This window comes from Anolis sagrei, chromosome X (genome assembly GCF_037176765.1).
Source record: "Anolis sagrei isolate rAnoSag1 chromosome X, rAnoSag1.mat, whole genome shotgun sequence".
In the NCBI taxonomy this organism is placed as follows: domain Eukaryota; kingdom Metazoa; phylum Chordata; class Lepidosauria; order Squamata; family Dactyloidae; genus Anolis; species Anolis sagrei.
In genome coordinates, this window is record NC_090034.1 from 5,935,195 (window position 1) to 5,951,081 (window position 15,887).

The 15,887-nt window shown below is 47.3% G+C and overlaps 1 protein-coding gene across 2 annotated transcripts in view; it reads left to right on the top strand.

The window, feature by feature from the left end:
• Nucleotides 1-15,887, top strand: part of LOC137094796 (ras-associating and dilute domain-containing protein-like) — a 152,172-nt gene that overhangs the window by 50,006 nt on the left and 86,279 nt on the right. The window contains exons 1-2 of one of the 2 annotated variants that reach the window (XM_067460554.1): nucleotides 8,829-9,068; nucleotides 15,468-15,808. In XM_067460554.1, coding sequence (XP_067316655.1) covers nucleotides 15,518-15,808 — 291 coding nt within the window. In that variant the 5' untranslated portion in view covers nucleotides 8,829-9,068; nucleotides 15,468-15,517. Of the gene's footprint in view, nucleotides 1-8,828; nucleotides 9,069-15,467; nucleotides 15,809-15,887 lie in introns of those variants that run through there. The other variant, XM_067460553.1, reaches the window with a different exon arrangement.

Consider the following 15,887-nt stretch of genomic DNA (forward strand, 5'->3'; position numbering starts at 1 on the left):
ATCCTGCTGTTAGCCCCAGCGTCTGTCAACCTAGCAGTTCGAAAACATGCTGACCAAAATATTTTGCAGTTCAAATCAGGGGAGAGGGGTGAGCTCCTGCTGTTAGCCCCAGCGTCTGTCAACCTAGCAGTTCGAAAACATGCTGACCAAAATATTTTGCAGTTCAAATCAGGGGAGAGGGGTGAGGTCCTGCTGTTAGCCCCAGCATCTGTCAACCTAGCAGTTCGAAAACATGCTGACCAAAATATTTTGCAGTTCAAATCAGGGGAGAGGGGTGAGCTCCTGCTGTTAGCCCCAGCGTCTGTCAACCTAGCAGTTCGAAAACATGCTGACCAAAATATTTTGCAGTTCAAATCAGGGGAGAGGGGTGAGATCCTACTGTTAGCCCCAGCGTCTGTCAACCTAGCAGTTCGAAAACATGCTGACCAAAATATTTTGCAGTTCAAATCAGGGGAGAGGGGTGAGCTCCTGCTGTTAGCCCCAGCGTCTGTCAACCTAGCAGTTTGAAAACATGCAAATGTGGGTAGATCAATAGGTAACACTCCGGTGGGAAGGTAACAGTCATGCCAGCCATATGACCTTGGAGGTGTCTATGGACAACGCCGGCTCTTTGGCACCAACTGACTGAAGAGTTGGACACCACTAGATTTAATGCCAGGGGAAAACCTTTACCTTTTTATTATTTCAAAGGTTGGATTGCCATCTGTTAGGGATGCTTTGATTGTGCTTTTTCCTGCAAGGCAGAAGTAGGTTGGACTGAGTGACCCCTGTGGTTGTGCCTGTTGTTATTATTATTATTATTATTATTATTATGACACAAAAACAGAGTATGTCACAGCAAACGAGATCTATATGCTGGATTTCTTTATTACAAAATCACAAGTCGAACACTTCCCAAGCTTCTAGGACTGTGTGATGTGTTTCCGAATGATGCGCGCAGATCCAAATAAGGTTGCGTTTTGCAGTTGACAGGTCATGATTTTATCATTTTTTTATTATTGTTGTTGTTATTGCAAAAGCTGGATGGCCATCTGTTGTGGTTGCTTTGACTGTGCTTTTCTTGCAAGGCAGTAGCAGGTTGGATGGGATGGTCCCTAGGGTTGCTCCTATTATTGCAGACTGTAAGGTCGGCAGTTTGAATCCAGAGAGCGGAGTGAGCTTCCGCTGTCAGCCCCAGCTTCTGCCAACCTAGCAGTTCGAAAACATGCAAATGTGAGTAGATCAATAGGTACTGCTTTATTGGGAAGGTAACGGCACTGTCCCCGGTGGCGCAGTGGATTAAACCGCTGAGCTGCTGAGCTTGTTGACCAAAAGGTCGCAGGTTCGATTCCGGAGAGTGCCGTGAGCTTCCGCTGTCAGCCCTAGCTTCTGCCAACTTAGCAGTTCGAAAACTTGCAAATGTGAGTAGATCAATAGCTACTGCTTTATTGGGAAGGTAATGGCACTGCCCCTGGTGGCGCAGTGAATTAAAGCGCTGAGCTGCTGAGCTTGTTGACCGAAAGGTCGCAGGTTCGATTCTGGGGAGCAGCATGAGCTTCCGCTGTCAGCCCTAGCTTCTGCCAACCTAGCAGTTCGAAAGCATGCAAATGTGAGTAGATCAATAGCTACTGCTTTATTGGGAAGGTAATGGCACTGCCCCCGGTGGCGCAGTGGATTAAAGCGCTGAGCTGCTGAGCTTGTTGACCGAAAGGTCACAGGTTCGATTCCAGGGAGCAGCGTGAGCTTCCGCTGTCAGCCCTAACTTCTGCCAACCTAGCAGTTCGAAAACATGCAAATGTGAGTAGATCAATAGGTACCGCTCCAGCGGGAAGGTAACTCTGCTCCATGCAGTCATGCCGGCCACATGACCTTGGAGGTGTCTATGGACAATGCTGGCTCTTCAGCTTAGAAATGGAGATGACCGAAAGGTCGCAGGTTCGATTCTGGGGAGCGGCCTGAGCTTCCGCTGTCAGCCCCAGCTTCTGCCAACCTAGCAGTTCGAAAACATACAAATGTGAGTAGATCAATAGAAATCACTCCAGCGGGAAGGTAACGGCGCTCCATGCGGTCATGCTGGCCACATGACCTTGGAGGTGTCTACGGACAACGCTGGCTCTTCGGCTTAGAAATGGAGATGAACACCAACCCCCAGAGTCAGACACAACTGGACTTCACGTCAGGGGACAACCTTTACCTTTACCTAAAGGCACTCCATGCAGTTATGCCGGCCACATGACCTTGAAGGTGTCTATGGACAACGCCGGCTCTTTGGCTTAGAAATGGAGATGAGCACCACACCCCAGAGTCCGACATGACTGGACTTAATGTCAGGGGACAACCTTTACCTTTACCTAAAGGCACTCCATGCAGTTATGCCAGCCACATGACCTTGGAGGTGTCTATGGACAATGCTGGCTCTTCGGCTTAGAAATGGAGATGAGCACCAACCCCCAGACATTAAGACTAGACTTAATGTCAGGGGAAACCTTTACCTTTTTATTATTTCCCAAAAACTTCCTCCATCCATCCGCCACTGACCTGACCCATCTGTCAAAATGTACAATGCAATGTGGCCCCTGTGCCCAAAGGTTTTTTGGGGCTCCACGAGAAACGTTTCCTTCAAAACGCGTTCCATGGTTTTGAAAGTTTGAGAACTTCTGGAATCGGGCATCTGTCGTATTGCACTGGCCAACACACATTTTGACGTCTCAAAGGCTAGCCCTCTGACTCGGTACATTTGACCTTCTGGTTCAAAGAATGGCACCACTTTCTGAGTCAGTGCCCCATCTTGGGTGGCAACCAGAGTAATTTTCAACAGTAAGCAAACAGTATTTTGCCCCCCCCCCCCAACCAATCTTTGATATATATTTTCTGTTTGTCGTGTGAGTTCTATGTGCCATATTTGGTTCAATTCCATCATTGGTGGAGTTCAGAATGCTCTTTGATTGTAGGTGAACTATACATCCCAGTAACTACACTTGCCGCACTTGCTCCCTTGCTTGACCCGCTTTGAGTCCAGAAGCGTGCCTGAAGACCCCGGCGTGCACACCAAAAGTCACCTCTTCTCCTGACTTTCTCCTCAGCCATTGGGACCGAGAGAGAGAGAGAGAGAGAGGTGGAGATGCCCACCTTTCCTGAAGGTAGGCACAAAAACAAAGGAGGGAGCGGAGGTGGGAGATACCTCCAGCCGGAGGGGCTCTCTCTCTCTCTCTCTCTCTCTCTCTTTCATAGAATCATAGAATCAAAGAGTTGGAAGAGACCTCCTGGGCCATCCAGTCCAACCCCCTGCCAAGAAGCAGGAATATGGCATTCAAATCACCCCTGACAGATGGCCATCCAGCCTCTGTTTAAAAGCTTCCAAAGAAGGAGCCTCCACCACACTCCAGAGAGTTCCACTGCTGAACGGCTCTCACAGTCAGGAAGTTCTTCCTCATGTTCAGATGGAATCTCCTCTCTTGTAGTTTGAAGCCATTGTTCCCTTGCGTCCTAGTCTCCAGGGAAGCAGAAAACAAGCTTGCTCCCTCCTCCTCCCTGTGGCTTCCTCTCACATATTTATACATGGCTATCATATCCCCTCTCAGCCTTCTCTTCTTCAGGCTAAACATGCCCAGCTCCTTTAGCCGCTCCTCATAGGGCTTGTTCTCCAGACCTTTTATCATTTTAGTCGCTCTCCTCTGGACACATTCCAGCTTGTCAATATCTCTCTTGAATTGTGGTGCCCAGAATTGGACACAATATTCCAGGTGTGGTCTAACCAAAGCAGAATAGAGGGGTAGCATGACTTCCCTAGATCTAGACACTATGCTCCTATTGATGCAGGCCAAAATCCCATTGGCTTTTTTTTGGTCCCAATGGCTGATGAGAAAGTCAGGAAAAGAGGCAACTTTTGGTGCACACGCTGGGGTCTTCAGACACGCCTCCGGACTCAGGAGAGGAGAGGAGGAGGAGAGGAGGCGGGTGGACTGCTGGGGGATCGGGAAAGGGAGCCGGTCATGGGGAAGGAATCGAACGCGGAGAACAATTGAGCGCCGGCTCTGCTCACGCACCCGGTGGCCGGGTGGAGCAGGAATGAGAGGGGCTATGGGCCCGGCCCCTTTGTGAAGAGGATCGCCTGGCAGCGAGGCAAGAAAGCCGAGGCTCCCCCGGACTGCTAGGGCTGTTGTGAGCTGAGGGGTCACTCCTCAAGTGGTGGTTGAGGGGCATTTACAGGGGTGCCTTTGCACCCCTGGCAAAAAAAAAAGTGTTCTGCAACCACTTACTTCGCGTAATGGACGAGCCGCCCCTGGTGGCAACTGATCCTGGGTCGGACCCCTTGGCAACTGAATCCCTCTCAGAAGGCTGAGAGGAGATATGATAGCCATGTATAAATATGTGAGAGGAAGCCACAGGGAGGAGGGAGCAAGCTTGTTTTCTGCTTCCTTGGAGACTAGGACGCGGAACAATGGCTTCAAACTTCAAGAGAGGAGATTCCATCTGAACATTAGGAAGAACTTCCTGACTGTGAGAGCCGTTCAGCAGTGGAACTCTCTGCCCCGGAGTGTGGTGGAGGCTCCTTCTTTGGAAGCTTTTAAGCAGAGGCTGGATGGCCATTTGTCAGGGGTGATTTGAATGCAATATTCCTGCTTCTTGGCAGGGGGTTGGACTGGATGGCCCATGAGGTCTCTTCCAACTCTTTGATTCTATGATTCTACGATTCTATGATTCTATTGCATGTGCCCCTCTCTTTGGGGACCTTTGAAGCCACATACCCGCAAGAGGCGCACCAGTTGAGCCAAAAAAGCCTGCAATCCATTGCCTCGGAGAGCTCCGTTCTGTTTGTCTTTCTTTTTTTCTTAATCCCGAGGCATGTAAACAGTTTGAGCGCATGAACCCTTCCCTCCCCTTCTCCAGTCACCTCTTCAAAAATTTTCCCAGCATAAGAAGGATAGGGAAAAAAAATCCCAGAAGAAATGTATTTGAGAACTCAGAGGCTGTTCCTCACCAAATAAGGCAGGTTGCATCTTAGGATCCAAACTGGACCCTTTCTGCAGCAGTTGTTTTTCCCCTCCTGGTTAGTACAATTTGCAGCTATTTTCCAAATGGAAAGGTGGCCTTTCTTCTTCCTCTCGTCGTTCCCTGCAGAGGAAGAAAAATCATCCTCGGAGCAGATGGGAGTTGATCGCACTCCACTGGGAAGGCGTGAGTTTGTTTTTTTTCTCAATTTTTGAATGTTGTATCTATATTTACATCAATACTTTAAGAAACAGAGTATTCCTCAAGTGGAAGTGTTCTCTGCTCCAGAAAATGGGAGTCAAAGGTATGAGAGCCATCCTGATGGCCTATGATTGTAGTTGGGTAGAATGGAGCAGATCAGTTTGTAGGTGAAATGGAAATAATAATAATAATAATAATAATAATAATAATAATAAGAAGAAGAAGAAGAAGAAGAAGAAGACTCTAGCACAAAACAGTAAAGGTGGTCCCAGTGGTGATTGGCACACTGGGTGCAGTGCCTAAAGACCTTGGCCTGCACTAAAACACAATCAGTGCTGACAAAATTACCATCTGCCGGCTGGAAAAGGCCACCTTACTGGGATTTGCATGCATCCAATTCAGCAGCCAGTAGAGTGACTGCTGTGGACTCATCCTGTTGTGTTTCAAATAATAATAATAATAATAATAATAATTATTATTATTATTATTATTATTATTATTATTATTATTATTTGATACACAACAAGATTACTCACTACCTCTGAGGATGCTTGCCATAGATGCAGGTGAAACGTCAGGGGAAAATGCCTCTAGAACATGGCCCTATAGCCTGAAAAAACCCACAAGAACCTAGTGATTCCAGCCATGAAAGCCTTCGACAATACACAACAAGATTAGTTTGCTTGCCATAGATGCAGGCGAAACGTCAGGAAAGGATGCCTCTAGGACATGGCCATATAAAACCTCCAACAACCCAGTGATTCCGGCCATGGAAGCCTTCAACAATGCATGAAGATCCAGCTGGCAGATGGTAATCTTATTTACTTTGCTTATATACCGCTGTATCTCAAGCCCGAAGGCGACTCATTCTTGTCAGCGCTGATTGTGTTTAAGTGCAGGCCAAGGTCTTTAGGCACTGCACCCAGTGTGCCGATCACCACTGGGATCACCTTTACTGGTTTGTGCCAGAGTCTTTACAGTTCGATCTTTAAATTCTCATATTGTGTCTATTTTTCCAGTTGTTTCTCTTTAATCCTGCTGTCGCTTGGGATTGCAACATTGACGATCTATTCTTGTTTTTTTCCCACAATCGTGAGGTCAGGAGTCTTGTGCTCCAAAACTCTGTCAGTCTGAATTCAGAAGTCCCAGAGTAGTTTGAGGTATTCATTTTCTGTAACTTTTTCCGGACTGTGATCCCACCAGTTCTTTGCCGCAGGCATATGGTGTTTGTGACACAAGTTCCAATGAATCATCTGAGCAACGGTGTTGTGCCTCTGCTTGTAGTCTGTCTGCGCGATCCTCTTGCAGCAGCTGAGGATGCGATCCATTGTTTCATCTGCTTCCTCACAGAGTCTACACTTGGGATCTTCAACTTTTTAGTTCTGCCTTGGATGGCATTGGTTTTCATAGCTTGTTCTTGGGCTGCCAGAATCAGGCCCTCCTTTTTCTCCTTTTTCTCCTTTTTCAAAGGAGCCACAGCCATGTTTTTTCCTTGTCAATTTGGCTCTCAATTTTTTCCAGGAACTGTCCATGTAGGATCTGATAGGTGTGTAGATATGAGAAACTGTGGATATTAATAGTAATAATATACTTTATATATATACCACCCTATCTCCCCGAGGGCACTCAGGGCCAGTTACAGTATGCTTATATGCCAAACATTCAATGCCGTTATCCCTACTTCCCTTCTTTTCTTTCATTCTTGTCTCATCGTAGCCCTCTTCCTCCCTCTCCTCCTTCTCTCTTTCCCTCCCCTTCTTCCTTCATTTCTTCCTCCTCCTTCCTCTTCTTTCGTCGCCTCTTCTTCTTCCTTGACCTTTTCCATTCCTTGTCCTTCCTCCTCCCTTTACTCTCTTTCTCCATCCTCTTTTCCATTCCTTGTCCTCTGTTTCTCCCTTCTCCCTTTAGATCACCTTCTCCATCCTCTTTTTCCTTTCCTTGTCCTCTACTTCTTCCTTTAGCTCTCTTTCTCCATCCTCTTTTCCTTTCCTTGTCCTCTGCTTCTCCCTTCTCCCTTTAGCTCTCCCTCTCCATCCTCTTTTCCATTCCTTGTCCTCTACTTCCTTTAGTTCTCCCATTCCATCCTGTTTTCCATTCCTTGTTCTTCCTTCTCCCTTTAGCTCTCCATCCTTTTTCCATTCCTTGTCCTCTGCTTCTTCTTCCTTTAGCTCTCCTTCTCCATCCTCTTTTCCTTTCCTTGTCCTCTACTTCTTTCTTTAGCTCTCCCATTCCATCCTCTTTTCCATTCCTTGTCCTTCCTCTTCCCTTTAGCTCTCCTTCTCCACCCTCTTTTCCTTTCCTTGTCCTCTACTTCTTCCTTTAGCTCTTCCATTCCATCCTCTTTTCCATTCCTTGTCCTTCTTCCTTTAGCTCTCCTTCTCCATCCTTTTTTCCATTCCTTGTCCTTCCTTCTCCCTGTAGCTCTCCATCCTCTTTCCATTCCTTGTCCTCTGCTTCTTCCTTCTCCCTTTAGCTCTCCTTCTCCATCCTTTTTTCCTTTCCTTGTCCTCTACTTCTTCCTTTAGCTCTCTTTCTCCATCCTCTTTTCCATTCCTTGTCCTCTGCTTCTTCCTTCTCGCTTTAGATCACCTTCTCCATCCTTTTTTCCATTCCTTGTCTTTCCTCTTCCCTTTAGCTCTCCCTCGCCATCCTCTTTCCATTCCTTGTCCTCTACTTCTTCCTTTTCCCCTTAGCTCTCCTTCTTCATCATCTTTTCCATTCCTTGTCCTCTGCTTCTTCCTTTAGCTCTTCCATTCCATCATCTTTTCCTTTCCTTGTCCTCTACTTCTTCCTTTAGCTCTCCCTCTCCATCCTCTTTTCCATTCCTTGTCTTCTGATTCTTCCTTTTCCCCTTAGCTCTCCTTCTCCATCATTTTTTCCATTCCTTGTCCTCTACTTCTTCTTTTAGCTCTCCTCCATCCTCTTTTCCTTTCCTTGTCCTTCCTCTTCCCTTTAGCTCTCCATCTCCATCCTCTTTCCTTGTCTTTCCTCTTACTTTTAGCTCTCCCTCGCCATCCTCTTTTCCATCCCTTGTCCTTCCTCCTCCCTTTATTTCTCCTTCTCCATCCTCTTTTCCACCCCTTGTCCTTCCTCTTCCCTTTAGCTCTTCCTCTCCATCCTCTTTTCCATTCCTTGTCCTTTTTCTTTCCCCTTAGCTCTCCCTGTCCATCCTCTTTTCCATTCCTTGTCCTTCCTCTTCCCTTTAGCTCTCCCTCTCCATCCTCTTTTCCATCCCTTGTGTTCTGTCTTCCCTTTAGCTCTCCTTTTCCATCCTCTTTTCCATTCCTTGTCCTCTGCTTCTTCTTTTAGCTCTCCTTCTCCATCCTCTTTTCCACCCCTTGTCCTTCCTCTTCCCTTTAGCTCTCCCTCTCCATCCTCTTTTCCCCCTCCTTGTCCCTTCTTCCTCCATGAAATTGTCCCAATTATTTTCAGGTGAGTCCCTGCTTTTGGTGCCCACCTGCCTTAGACCTTCCACTTCTACCTGCCGAGAGCATCCCTAACTTTCTCTCCCCTAACTGCTCAGCCAGCCTTCCCATCGCATGCATGCATCCGCAGCACAGAAGACAGATTTACGATGGAGGGGCGTTCCACCTTGGGCAGCGGGGGAAAAGCACTGGAGGACCAACCACTCACTTATGGGGCAGGGAGAGCTTTGGGGCCCCTGTGTCTCTGCCTGTGAGATGCTCTAGCGTTCGTCTCCCTGGCAGCCTCCCTCTCTCCTTCATTTTTCCAAGAGATAGTGTGGCGGAGGTAATTATTTCTTGCCTCTGCAGCCAGCGAATGAGCGTTGTCGTCCTGGCTCACTGCAGTCTGCAAGTCCCGCCAGCCGGTCGGCGCATTGGCAGGTGCCCTTAGCAATTGCCCGGGACATTCTGCAGACCCTCCTCCACTTGATGGTAAGGAAGGACTTCATCCCATCCATCCTTGGGGGGCTGACACATCTCCATTATTCTCTGAGCCGGCTTCTCGCTTTGCGGTTTGACATCTCTGCTTTGGTTTCAGCTCGTGGGTGGGTCACAGCTTTTTTGGGAGAGAGGCTCTCCTGTTTTGTTCAGTGTGTCACAAGAGATGGATTTGGGGAGGATTTGCAGGGGGATTTTGCAGAGGAGACTCCAAGGATGCTGACATTGTGGAAGGAAGGACAGAAGGCCATGTCGGCATGGGAGACAAACGCCATTGCACTTTTTTCCCCCACATTCGGGTACCCGACTGAAATAGACTTCCCTTTTTCTCCATATCTTTGCATTGCATAGTTTGAACAGAGAGAGGAGGGGAGGGAAAGCACTGCCTGCATTTGATGGGCGTGGGTTATTCCTCCTCATTTCTCCCGCCAGCCACTTCCCAATTTAGCTTGTCTGTTTCCAAAGGCATCGCTCTTGGTTTCCTAGGCTGTCTTCAAGTTGGGTGGTTGAGCCTCGAAGTTGCTTCAGTTTGATTTCAGGACAACTGCATTTTGGGAAGGTGGTGTAATGCAGGATGGTGTGCAATACATCAGTCATAAGGCTGATCAGGGGGTGGGATTACAGCCTATGTTGGATGGGGTCACACTCCCCTTGAAGACACAGGTTCGCAGTTTGGGGGTAATCCTGGACTCATTGCTGACCCTGGAATCCCAGGTGTTGGTGGTGGCCAGCAGCTCCTTCATAGAATCATAGAATCAAAGAGTTGGAAGAGACCTCATGGGCCATCCAGTCCAACCCCATTCTGCCAAGAAGCAGGAATATTGCATTCAAATCACCCCTGACAGATGGCCATCCAGCCTCTGTTTAGAATCATAGAATCATAGAATCAAAGAGTTGGAAGAGACCTCATGGGCCATCCAGTGCAACCCCATTCTGCTAAGAAGCAGGAATATTGCATTCAAATCACCCCTGACAGATGACCATCCAGCCTCTGTTTAAAAGCCTCCAAAGAAGGAGCCTCCACCATACTCCAGGCAGAGAGTTCCACTGCTGAACGGCTCTCACAGTCAGGAAGTTCTTCCTCATGTTCAGATGGAATCTCCTTTTTTGTAGTTTAAAGCCATTGTTCCGTTGTGTCCTAGTCTCCAGGGAAGCAGAAAACAAGCTTGCCCCCTCCTCCCTTTGGCTTCCTCTCACATATTTATACATAGAATCATAGAATCATAGAATCAAAGAGTTGGAAGAGACCTCATGGGCCATCCAGTCCAACCCCCTGCCAAGAAGCAGGAATATTGCATTCAAATCACCCCTGACAAATGGCCATCCAGCCTCTGTTTAAAAGCTTCCAAAGAAGGAGCCTCCACCACTCTCCGGGGCAGAGAGTTCCACTGCTGAACGGCTCTCACAGTCAGGAAGTTCTTCCTAATGTTCAGATGGAATCTCCTCTCTTGTAGTTTGAAGCCATTGTTCCATTGCATCCTAGTCTCCAGGGAAGCACTGGTTTCGGGCTTTTTGGTTAATGACCAGCACTTTGTATTTAGCCCGGAAGCAGACCAGCAAACAGTGGAGCTGTTGCACCATGGGTGTCGTCCTCTCATGGTACGGTGGTCCAGTTAACAAAGTTAGCCATCTAGCCGCCGAATTGCTGCTTCCGAACTGTTTTCAAAGGCAGCCCCATGTAGATAGCATTGCAGTAGTCCAGATGGGATGTGACTAAGGCGTGAACTACTATAGCCAAGTCTGGCACCTCAAGGTATGAGTGCAACTGGCGCACAAGTTTCAACTAATCTTGACAGTTTAGAGGAATGGGCCAAAACTAACAAAATGAAGTTCAACAGTGACAAATGCAAGATACTCCACTTAGGCTGAAAAAACGAAATGCAAAATGGGGGACGATACTTGGCTCGAGAGCAGTACGTGTGAAAAAGATCTTGGAGTCCTCGTGGACAACAAGTTAAACATGAGCCAACAATGTGATGTGGCGGCAAAAAAAGCCAATGGGATTTTGGCCTGTATCAAGAGGAGCCTAGTGTCTAGATCTAGGGAAGTCATGCTCCCCATGCTCTATTCCGCTTTGGTTAGACCACACCTGGAATATTGTGTCCAATTCTGGGCACCACAATTCAAGAGAGATATTGACAAGCTGGAATGTGTCCAGAGGAAGGCGACTGAAATGATGAAGGGTCTGGAGAACAAGCCCTATGAGGAGTGGCTTAAGGAGCTGGGCATGTTTAGCCTGAAGAAGAGAAGGCTGAGAGGAGATATGATAGCCATGTATAAATATGTGAGAGGAAGCCACAGGGAGGAGGAGGGAGCAAGCTTGTTTTCTGCTTCCTTGGAGACTAGGACACAATGGAACAATGGCTTCAAACTACAAGAAAGGAGATTCCATCTGAACGTGAGGAAGAACTTCCTGACTGTGAGAGCCGTTCAGCAGTGGAACTCTCTGCCCCGGAGTGTGGTGGAGGCTCCTTCTTTGGAAGCTTTTAAACAGAGGCTGGATGGCCATCTGTCAGGGGTGCATTGAATGCAATATTCCTGCTTCTTGGCAGAATGGGATTGGATGGCCTATGAGGTCTCTTCCAACTCTTTGATTCTATGATTCTATAATTTTGCAACTGTTATGAACCGTAATGTAAATATCCGATATGCAGGATGTATCTTCATTCACTGGAACAAATTTGGCACAAATACCTGGTGAGGTTTTTGATTTTGTCATTTGGGAGTTGTAGTTCTTGGGATTTATAGTTCACCTAAAATCAAAGAGCATTCTGAACTCCACCAGCGATGGAATTGAACCAGTCTTGGCATACAGAACGCCCATGACCAACAGAAAATACTGGAAGGGTTTGGTGGGCATTGACCTTGAGTGTTGGAGTTGTAGTTCACCTACATCCAGAGAGCACTGTGGACAATGATAGATCCGGACCAAACTTGGCACAAATATTCAATATGCCCAAATGTGAACACTGGTAGAGTTCGGGGAAAATAGATGTTGACATTTGGGAGTTGTAGTTGCTAGGATTTATAGTTCACCTACAATCACAGAGCTCCTTGAACCCCACCAGTGCTGCCATGGGCTGAGCACACCTCCCCACTGGCCCACTTGGAGTCGCAAAAATAGCACTCCCCTTGCCTGAGAGGCTGGCCAATTACTGCAGGAGCGTTTTGGTGGGAGGATTCGCCATCTGTTTCCAAAAAGGAAGAGAAGGGCAGGCGGAGAGATCTTCTGCCTTCTCTGCCAAAGGGGTTCCTAAGACCATCAGAAATATGTGCTTTCTAATAGTCTTTGATGACCCCTCTGAAACCCCCCTTGCGACCCCCTAGGGATTCCAACCCATAGGGTGAGAAACCATGAAACCATGAAAACGAACAAAATCTTGCTCCCAATTTTTTTTTAAAAAAACTCTAAAATCAGGGCAGTAAATAAAGAGAAACATCCCAAAAATGGGAATCCCAGACAAGAATCAGTCAGAGTCACCTCCCGACAAAGAATTTCCCCAGGCAGCAACCAGCCAAGCTTTGAAGCTACAAGGCCATTAAATGCTAATCAAGGTGGCTTATTGCGACATTCCCATTTGCCTCTTAATAGACGACAGTCTTTTCCCCCTCCTTGGACATTCCACAGATATATAAACACCACTTGCCCAGTTTCCAACAGACTTCACAACCTCTGACGATGCCTGTCCTAGATGTGGGCGAAACGTCAGGAGAGAATGCTTCTGGAACATGGCCATTCCGCCTGGTAACCTAGTGATTCTGACCACAAAAGCCTTCAACAACACTTTATAGAAGACTGTTTGTCAAAAACATTTGGGTGGAATAATCTAAGTCTATTGCCTGCCATAGATGTGGGTGAAACATCAGGAGAGAATGCTTCTGGAACATGGCCATTCCGCCTGGTAACCTAGTGATTCTGACCACAAAAGCCTTCAACAACACTTTTTAGAAGACTGTTTGTCAAAAACATTTGGGTGGAATAATCTAAGTCTATTTACCTTTTGCCTGCCATAGATGTGGGCGAAACATCAGGAGAGAATGCTTCTGGATCATGGCCATTCCGCCTGGTAAACTCACAGCAACCTAGTGATTCCGACCACGAAAGATTTCAACACTTTATAGAAGACTGTTTGTCAAAAACATTTGGGTGGAATAATCTAAGTCTATTTACCTTTCGCCTGCCATAGATGTGGGTGAAACATCAGGAGAGAATGCTTTTGGAACATGGCCATTCCGCCTGGTAAACTCACAGCAATCTAGCGATTCCGACCACGAAAGCCTTCAACAACACTTTATAGAAGGCTGTTGTCAAAAATATTTGGGTGGAATAATCTAAGTCTATTTACCCTTTGCCTGCCATAGATGTGGGTTTATTTGTCGTGTCAGAACAACCAGTCAAATTATATTACATTTCTAACAGAAACAAAGCAAACAAGCAGATTACAGAATTTGTGAGTATGAGAGTTGATTAAATGTCCTTTGACCAGTATCTGGCCACTTGGAGTGCCTCTGGTGTTGCTGCAAGGAGGTCCTCCATTGTGCATGTGGCAGGGCTCAGGGTGCATTGCAGCAGGTGGTCAGTGGTTTGCTCCTCTCCACATTCGCATGTCGAGGATTCCACTTTGTAGCCCCATTTCTTAAGGTTGGCTCTGCATCTCGTGGTGCCAGAGCGCAGTCTGTTCAGTGCCTTCCAGGTCGCCCAGTCCTCTGTGTGCCCAGGGGGGAGTCTCTCATTGGGTATCAGCCATTGGTTGAGGTTCTGGATTTGGGCCTGCCACTTTTGGACTCTCGCTTGCTGGGGTGTTCCAGCAAGTGTCTCTGTAGATCTAAGAAAACTATGTCTTGATTTAAGTCGTTGACGTGCTGGCTGATACCCAAACAGAGGATGAGCTGGAGATGTCACTACCTTGGTCCTTTCACTATTGGCTGCTACTTCCCGGCGGATGTCAGGTGGTGCAATACCGGCTAAGCAGTGTAATTTCTCCAGTGGTGTAGGGCGCAGACACCCCATGATAATGCGGCATGTCTCATTAAGAGCCACATCTACTGATTTAGTGTGGTGAGATGTGTTTGACACTGGGCATGCATACTCAGCAGCAGAGTAGCATAGCGCAAGGGCAGATGTCTTCACTGTGTCTGGTTGTGATCCCCAGGTTGTGCCAGTCAGCCTTCGTATGATGTTGTTTCTAGCGCCCACTTTTTGCTTGATGTTCAGGCAGTGCTTCTTGTAGGTCAGAGCACGGTCCAAAGTGACTCCCAGGTATGTGGGTGTGTTGCGATGCTCCAGTGGGATCCCTTCCCAGGTAATCCTCAGAGCTCGGGATGCTTGTCTGTTCTTAAGGTGAAAATCACATGTCTGTGTTTTAGATGGATTAGGGATCAGTTGGTTTTCCCTGTAATAGGCAGTAAGAGCACCTAGAGCTTCGGAGAGCTTCTGTTCAACCATCTCAAAGCTCCCTGCTTGAGTGGTGATGTCACGATCATCAGCATAGATGAAACTCTCTGTCCCTTCTGTCAATGGCTGGTCATTTGTGTAGATGTTGAACATGGATGGAGCGAGCACACTCCCCTGAGGCAGGCCGTTCTTCTGTTTCCGCCATCTGCTTCTCTGGCCCTGGACCTCAACAAAAAAGCTCCTGTTTTGTAGCAGGTTTCCTATGAGGCGGGTGAGGTGGTCGTCCTTTGTGATATTAGACATTTTTCTCAGGAGGAGGCAGCGGTTCACAGTATCATAGGCTGCTGACAAGTCTGCCTGGTAAACTCACAGCAACCTAGTGATTCCGACCACAAAAGCCTTCAACAACACTTTATAGAAGACTGTTTGTCAAAAACATTTGGGTGGAATAATCTAAGTCTATTTACCTTTTGCCTGCCATAGATGTGGGTGAAACATCAGGAGAGAATGCTTCTGGAACATGGCCATAGCAGCCCGGAAAACGCACAGCAACCCAAGTCTTTTATAAACCATGTATGTTTCCATATAGCGTACTATACAACAGTTGTATGTCCCATGTTGACCTTTATGGCATAACTTCAAAGGAGACATGACAATATTTTTCCAGTTTTGAGCCTATAACATTCTCGCTTCAATGATCCTGTATTGCAGTATTTTAGCGTATAGTCACAATTAGAACCCTGTTTGGTTTGTGAAACAATACTAAAATAATTGTGGAATTATTATTGTTTTGAATTGTTTTTTGCCATTGAAACCATTGTTGTTATATTATAACTTTAAAGGAGACATGACAATATTTTTCCAGTTTTGAGCCTATAACATTCTCGCTTCAATGATCCTGTATTGCAGTATGTTAGCGTGCATTGGTTTTGTAGCCCTAACAAAAAGATATGATGTTTTGATGCCTGGCATTCTGTTCCTTTTGTTCATCCTCTCAGGTATAAATGCTCAGGCCAGGAAGCTCCAGCGGAACCGCGCCAAAGGCACCATGACGCTTTTGACGGGATGCAAAGGCCACACCACGCCACCCGCCCTCCGCCGCACGGTCAGCGAGACCAGCCTCAGCCAGGCGGGCATGATGCAGGACAACGGGCAGGAAGAGCAGCAGCAGCAGCAGCTCAAGCGGCATTACTCCACGTTGCCGGAGACGTTGTGGTGCCTGGAAAGCAGCCGGGATGGGCCGCCCATCCCCGCGGATGACCAGAACGGCAACAACATGCGGCACTCCTTGTATCAGTCCCCACACCTCCTGCTTTTGCAGGGCTACAGCCAGCAACACGTATGTTGGGTCCTTTGTTCCTCTTGGCCTCGCTTGATCCAAGTCCCGTCTCTTTTTGAAGCAGTGTGGCTGTCAAATT